This window comes from Pinus tabuliformis, chromosome 1_2 (genome assembly GCF_031772625.1).
Source record: "Pinus tabuliformis cultivar Carrire ecotype Pingquan chromosome 1_2, CPIR1, whole genome shotgun sequence".
In the NCBI taxonomy this organism is placed as follows: Eukaryota; Viridiplantae; Streptophyta; class Pinopsida; order Pinales; family Pinaceae; genus Pinus; species Pinus tabuliformis.
Window position 1 is genome coordinate 561555931 of NC_142298.1, and position 7779 is coordinate 561563709.

Sequence of the window (7779 nt, forward strand, 5' to 3'; positions counted from 1 at the left end):
CCTATTTGGAATAAATTTGATTTTCAACCATTCTACCTAAAAGTTCCCCAAGCACGACACATTACATCGACTTCGACTTAGCGAGGCCAAAAAAAGCGAATGGTGTCGATAAAGAAAAGAGAAAAGAGAACAATGGACACGTGGCCAACGGCTTGTCCACGTCCATCGTCAAACAACCATACTAAGTCTGGTATGGAATTCTACTGCCCGAGCTACCCGCTGCCCGTTCTAGGCGTTGTCGGCAAATATAAAAGGCGGACGAAAGGCGAGGGAAACCATTTAGCGTTTTCGCTTCTCAATGCCTTGATAGGAGAGCGGATTCGATCATCTTGTTGTGGCTACAGTCAAAGTTTCGCGAATTTTCATTCGAATTAACGGCCATCGTTTCAGGTAAGATTTTTTTTATGAAAATCTACCCCGATTTTAAGGGCTTTTTGGGTTTCTGGCGTTAGTGTTGGGTTTTTTAATGATAAACTAGATTTCTGATGGGCCGAATTGTCCGAGTTTTTGCTCGCAAGTCCTTTTTAGTTACAGTTCCGTCGGCCGGTGCCTAACTTTTAACTTCCGTAGGAGATTTGACCTTAAAAAATTCGCAAAAGTTTAACTGTTCAGAGGGTTCCAGGGTCGTTAAATTCTTTAAAACCTAGTTATATTCTTGTGAGTAGGGATTTTATTTTTTGCTTTGACCTAAGTTAAGTTTATTGCATGCAAACCTAGAATATGATGTTTATCTATGAATTTTAGGGTCTATATCTATTTAGCCCTCTGTTTACCCTGACGTGCGTGCTGATTTGTTTTTGTTTCGGTAAGTTAGCCCTTCACCTTACAATTTGCTACATAGCCTTCAAAGATGAGGTTTTTTCATGCTGTTCTGCTCTTTATAGTAAAGATGGTGTGTGTTTTACCTCGGCGAAGCGATGTTTTCAAGCAAAACTTTTGATGAATTTCTTATGTACGCGTATAATCTATTATTGGAAGTGAATACCACAGAATAGCACACGTGTTGCATGTGCACATGATTTCGGGACGCTGGGCTCTGCTAATGACTTATATATTAAATTGCCCGCCCTTATGGTTTATTTTGGGCGTTCGCTTTGGGATCTTTTATGATAAATTTGGCTTTTTTGTTGTGTGAATTGTCCGTTATTTGCTTTACGAGTCTTTTTTAACTTCCAGCTCTGTCAGACGGTCCTTAATTTTTAGTTTTAACTTCTGTGCTGTAATTTGATTTTTTTTGGGATTTCTGTTTTTTTCTCCAGATTTTACCGTGTATATATCTCAGAATTTTTGTTTTCTAAATCCCCAGTTATTTGACTGAGTTGGGGGTTTTTCTTTCGCTGTCTTAAATTAAGATTATTACAGGTAAATCTAAATAAGATGATTATACATAAAATTTAGGGTCTCTCCCGATTTATTCCACTATTTACACCTGATATGGCTGCAATTCCCTTTTTTCCGTAAATTATTTCTTTACTGTGCGAATTTTGTTGGATAGGTCTTCCAAAATGTATATTTTAGGGTTTTCTGCAATTTATTCCTTGAGGATATTGAAAATTTGTCTTTGTCGGATATTGTGGGGCTTCTTCAAGCGAAGTCTAAAGTAATGATGGATACACGCGTAAAATCTTTTATTTGAAGGGAATACGATAAAATATCTCTGTGCTGCATGTGCGCATGTTTTCGGGACGCCGAGCTCTGCTAATGACTTCTATCGTGAATTGGCCTTTCTCTTATTATTAAAGTTTATGTTTGTTGATTTAAATATTTTTGGGATCTGCTTGCATGCAGTGATTGGAGGGGATATTTGCCACTGTTAGTAATCGTTTTAATTCTAGCCATCACGTAGCAGTTATTACAAATTAAAGAGGCCAACAAGGCATGGCATCGAAACCACTGTGGTGATTTGAACGTTAAACCTCAAGCCAACATTTGGGTTAAGAAAGCTTTGCTTTTGTTGCAATGAATGTCCGTGTTTCATAATTGTTACGCGTGTTTGAATTATCACATCAAACCTGGATTCTCGTAATGTTTTTGAAAAATCCATGTAACCCTTGGATTTATTAAATTTCTTGGAGGGAAAAACCCCATGGAGTCTCGGAATGTTGGAGGATGCCATCACACCAGCATAAATCTATCTTACCCTCGGATCTATTATTAAATTTATAAAGGGAAAAACTCCATGGAGCCTCGGAATGTTGGAGGATGCCATCACACCAGCATAAATCTTTTACCCTTGATCTATTATTAAATTTATAAAGTGGAAAACCCTTGGAATGTTGGAGGATGCCATCACACCAGCATAAATCTATTACCCTTGATCTATTATTAAATTTATAAAGGGAAAAACCTCACGAAGTCTCAGAATGTTGCAGGATGCCATCACACTAACATAAATCTATCTTAACCATCTTAACTTTGGATCTATTGGATCTATTAGATTTATATTTATGGAGGGAAAAAGCCCAGGTGCAAACCTTTTGCACTTGAAATATCCTAGGTTGAAACTCGAGATGTTTAAAAAAGGTCCCCAGGCTAAGATAACCCACGTTGAAACTCGAGAAGCTTAAAAAGGTTGAAACTTGAGAAGCCAGTTCAATAATTCTTAGGTTTACAGTAAGGCTAAGATGGATCTGTGCCAGTTTAATAATTTTTGGCATAGGTATATAAAAGTCCGGGTCTCTTATTTAATGACTGATGGATGCTGATGTTGATGCAGACGTGTATTGCATTGTGTATAACTTCAAAGGAAAATGGCTTCTACAAATGCAAATCTCAGGAAACCTGTTTTCACAAAGGTTGACCAACTGACACCTGGGTCATCTGGGCACAATCTGGTTGTGAAAGTGCTGAGCGCACAACTTGTTCTTGAAAAGGGCCGACCTGATGCTCCGATCCGTCAGATGCGTATTGCGGAGTGCCTGGTAGGAGATGAAACTGGGACGATTCTCTTCACTGCAAGAAATGATCAAGGTAATCACTGTTTTAAAACCCATCTTTTTGAATCATTGCAGCTAGATTTTTGTATGTATAACCTAAGATATCTTACTTTTGAGTGTTTTTTATCACCCACCTTCTTAATCATTGCAGTTAATTTTTTGTATGTCTATTGCATATAGCTACATAATTACAAGATGATAACATTAACATGCATTTGTTGAAAATAGATGCATACCATAGAATTGCTGTAATTGATGGTGATAGTGCTATCTAGTCTACCTTTAAGAAGATTTGAAGTTGGTTGATATTTCCATGTTTCTAGCAATTGATTTATGACCTTTAAGGAAAACAAGTTTTGCAGGAGTCTACCTTTAAGAAGATTTGCAGTTGGTTGATATTTCTAAATCTAACAATTGATTTACGACCTTTAAAGAAATCAAGTTTTGTAAGAGAGGTTATATTGATTTACGACCTGAGTAACTTATGTTTGTTTATCATTTTTGGTTGTCTTGAATTGTCCCAATTCTCTTTTTCATATTATATTGTATATGGTATTGGGAGTTGGCTATGATTTTACTTTTGAATTTTTTCTCATGAAATACAATTTCTCCCTTATAAGGGTGTTTGTCCCACCTCAAACCTGTAAGAGAGAATGAGATCGCTGGTGCCTTGGGAGCTGAAACATTTTTTTGGTTTTCTCAAATTGTCTCATTCAAAACATTCTATATTGTATATGGTATTAGGAACTGCCTATGACTTTATTTTTTGTCCCACCCTCAAGGCTTTAACAGAGAATGAGATTGCTGGTGCCTTGTGAACTCCATCAACAGTTTTTGTTTCTCAAATTGTCCCACTTTAGAATAATTATTTTTTCATTATATTTTTATATGGTTTTGGGAACTGCCTATGATTTTATTATTGAGTTTTTTCCCGTCGAAATACTATTTACAAGAGAATCAGATTGCTGTTGCCTTGTGAGTTCCATCGACAATTGGGTCACACTATATTCTAAATGGTATTGGGAACTTCCTATTATTTATTTTTGAACTTTCGCCCCTTGAAATACAATTTGTCTATTTGTTCAACTTTTGTAAAAGAGAATGAGGTTGCCAGCGCCTTCTGAGTTCCATCAACAATTGGCTCGGCTCACGGAGAATAGACATGTCACACATGATTTGGATTTGAACCTGGGTCGAGAGGATAACATTCCTCCTCTTAACCGTCCTATCCTTTTTAGATCCATTTGACTATATATATATATATATACACACACCATCCTATTCTATTTACCATCCTATTTAGATCCATGCAAAAATTTAGTGAATATGACATTTTCGCTTTTAACAGCCCATGATCATCTTATCCAGAAAGTAGGTGTTCTGGAATTTTGTAATGGTCTAGTTTTAGCTTTCTTAGGTTCTCAATAGTATTCTCAGTGGGTACTTTGGAAACTGATGACTCATGAGCCTCAGTGTCTGACTAAATTATCCTGTCTTATAGGAGTTGATCATTTAGAATTAGTCCATGGCCTGAAAAGTTATGGCTTCACACTAATAGTTGTAACTTGTGACCAACTTATTGGAACGTTGCTTCAACAATCCATCATGCATTAATGAATTCCGCTTAATTCATTTATCTACCATTTTTTACTAATTTTATTAGGCATGCTATTTCTTGTTTTCTTCAAGTGCCTGTTTTAATGCACTTGTTGAATGGGTCTGCAGTTGATATCATGAAGGAAGGAACTACAATTATCTTGCGTAATGCGAAGATTGATATGTTTAGGGGTTCAATGAGACTTGCTGTTAACAAGTGGGGCAGGATTGAGGCAACCGAGCCTGCAGATTTCGTTGTGAAGGAAGACAACAATCTTTCACTTGTTGAGTATGAGTTGGTTGATGTGCCAGAAGATTAAACTTTTTGAGCTGAGCCAGTAGCTCTCCTGGCATTACTGTTATGTAATAACACTTCAGAGTGATATCAGGTGGTATTTTTTAATGTAAGGAAGATGTGGAATTCTGGGTATTATCAGCATAATTCACTCTTGGTCACACTGAGACAGTGAAATCATGGAGCAATATGTCTTCACACTAGTTTGGGAGGATTTTCCAGGTCCTCATTTTGTGAATTTCAAAGCATTATCGAAGGACCTACATAGTTGCCTTAATGCCAACAAGCTACCTTGTGAGAGATGCAAAACAGGTGGCTTTTTTGCTGAAATAAAATGTAGTAAACATAAACGGCAGATTATCATTTTGTAGCGGAAGTGGCATATTTTCACTCCAGTATTTCGGGCAGGTGCCCTTTAGGCATTCAATGTGCTTGAAAATCGATGAAATGTATTGCAGACTTAACTTTCATTAGCTGAGCCCATAACTGCTTAGTGGAAAACTGACTTTCACAATTTAAATTGCAGTGCTGCTGGAATCCTAGCCACTAGTTTCTGTTGGCTCTGGAGTTGTAACACTTTCTGCAATTGATGGGCCTGTTATGAAGGGTTGGTTCTGTGTTTTCCTTTCTTAAGATATGGAATACATTATGTAAGTAATAAAAACTTTGATGCTTTTCATTATGGTGTGCCCGGTAATCTCACTATTCTGAATGACGATGCAAAAAGAGTGTTCACTTGACTTGAAAATTGAAATCCTCCTTTTTTGTTTTGCGGATTGGATGTCTTTTAACACTTTTAACAAGCTATAAATTTGTTCTAAAATTTTCTCAGAGTTGATAGGTTTAGAGTTATTGGATCGTTTGTGACACTGTAGTCTTCATTTAGCAATGGCACAGCTGAGATTTATTTCTCTGCAATTTTCCCATTTATGCTAAATAATATTGATTACTGGTATGGCAGCCATTCTCATACTGTGCGATGCTGCTTCATAGTGAATCTTCTACTATGAATCTCAGTAGATGAAGTGGGATATTAATTGCTTTGTAAAAGCCATTTCTCAATTACTGTTGATGGCGAAGGTGTCTTGTTGAAAGCATGTCAATGTTCGTTGGATTACTTTGAGGTTGATACCAGTGTTAGTCAATCAAATATTTCTTTGAAAAACTGTGTGTTGATCAAATATTGCCCAAGGATGGTATTGTTTTTCTTTTGAAGGTCTCCCCTTCCTCAAAAAGAATCTGCTTTCTTTTTATTTTTCTGCTGCGAGGTTCGTTTATTATTCTAGCGGCATGGAGATGAGACAAAATGATTCCAGATGATAAACAGAATGAAGGAGTGCAAATTCGTCTCATCTAATTACGCTCATGTCTGGCTTAACATTTCTAACAAACTGGTATTTATGAAAAGGGTTGCCCATCGATTATACAAGTCTTTCGTGAGCTTCTGCAACTGACTATTTGTAGTGGGCCCCTTGTGAAATTTGCGTTTCTAAACCGTAGGCGGATCTCATTGGATATGCTTTTGGCGTTCAAAACTTGAATTTTGAGAGCAGTGTAGATTGTCATCATATAATGTAGTCCCCCGTTCTCCCACTTATCATATGTTTTTATGTGTGTTCATTATGTCATATGTTTTTATGTGTGTTCATTATGTCATTTGTATTTGTCTCTAGCTTCACAAAAATGGTGGAATAAATTTAGGAAATTATAAATATTTCATATTTGTGACAGGATTTCTCTCCCCATCCTAGTTGATAGTGTTTCTCTGGGTGCCTTTTATTATGACTTGTCTTCTACCATGTATCGTTATTCCATTCCATGGTTGATGGTATCTCTATCCCTTTTGTTTTCTGTCCGTGTAACTCTTTCGACAAGTGATTTTATGTTGATTAGCGAAGGCGTTACTTTATACTCGACTTTATCCAATGAGAACCCTCTAGTAAGTTATACCTGGCCGCTGTCATATGAACAGCGATTTTAAGGTTATATACCTGGCCTCTGTCAGAATTATGGTGGTGTTATCACAAGTACTTGGTTATAAAGTAGGAGCTCTGATCACCCTCAAAATTGTGTACATAAAAACCCCTTACCAAAATTTGTGTCGGAATAAATGTATATGAGCTCTGATCACCCTCGAAATTGTGGACATGACCCCCTTTACCAAAATTTGTTTGTGTTGGAACAAATGTATATGAGCTTTGATCATCTACAAAATTGTGGACATAAACCCCTTACAAAATTTGTGTCTGTATAAATGTATATCTAAATCCTAGAAATATGAAAAATAAACTTATATATCTAAACCCTAGAAATAAATAACTCTTATATATCTAAGCCCTAGAAATATGAAAAAAAAACACCTTAAAAGGAAATGGTGTTAATAATTCCTGACCGAAAATTGTGAACAGAAAACTGATTGCGTCTTGAAATATACAAATTTTCAACTGAATTTCGTCAACGAATAATTCTACATGTCAATCCTGCAAAATATGTGTTCAAGCTGGTTCTCTAAATTTCATTCCTTTCTTAAGCTAAAGTGATATGCGACGAGAAATGGGTGTTGATCTTTTGATTCCATTGGCCTAACATATATATGTGTTACATTTTGCATTTCTGTTATGAGATCTTTGTGTTATGAGATCTTTGTGTTGCATTTTCCGTTTTGAATGGATTGAATTACATATATTAATGTTAATATTACAAAATTTGATTTGTAGTAGGGATATTTAAGAGTCATTGTATTTTACATTTAAAACAATGATATTTAAGGGCGCTAATTATAAAATATTTACATTGTTTTACTTCGAGGGTTACATTGTTTTAGACTTCGAGGGTGCTATTTATACTTCATTTGATTATTGGGGTAAGGGCGCTAATTATAGAATATTTACATTGTTTTAGACTTCAAGGGTGCTATTTAGACTACATTTGATAATTGGGAGGTGTTGGGAA

The 7779-nt window shown here is 36.1% G+C and overlaps 1 protein-coding gene across 2 annotated transcripts; it reads left to right on the forward strand.

The window, feature by feature from the left end:
- Window positions 1-229: 229 nt before the first annotated feature.
- Window positions 230-5506, forward strand: LOC149206838 (uncharacterized protein At4g28440-like). Of its 2 annotated transcripts, none has more exons than XM_089395594.1 (3): window positions 230-390; window positions 2717-2970; window positions 4662-5506. In XM_089395594.1, the coding sequence occupies exons 2-3, from the start codon at window positions 2751-2753 to the stop codon at window positions 4850-4852; spliced, it is 411 nt and encodes a 136-aa protein (XP_089251720.1). In that variant the 5' UTR covers window positions 230-390; window positions 2717-2750; the 3' UTR covers window positions 4853-5506. The 2 variants fall into 2 exon arrangements, with proteins under 2 accessions (XP_089251720.1, XP_089251721.1); XM_089395595.1 differs by lacking the exon at window positions 230-390 and adding an exon at window positions 781-805.
- The last annotated feature ends 2273 nt before the right edge of the window (window positions 5507-7779 follow it).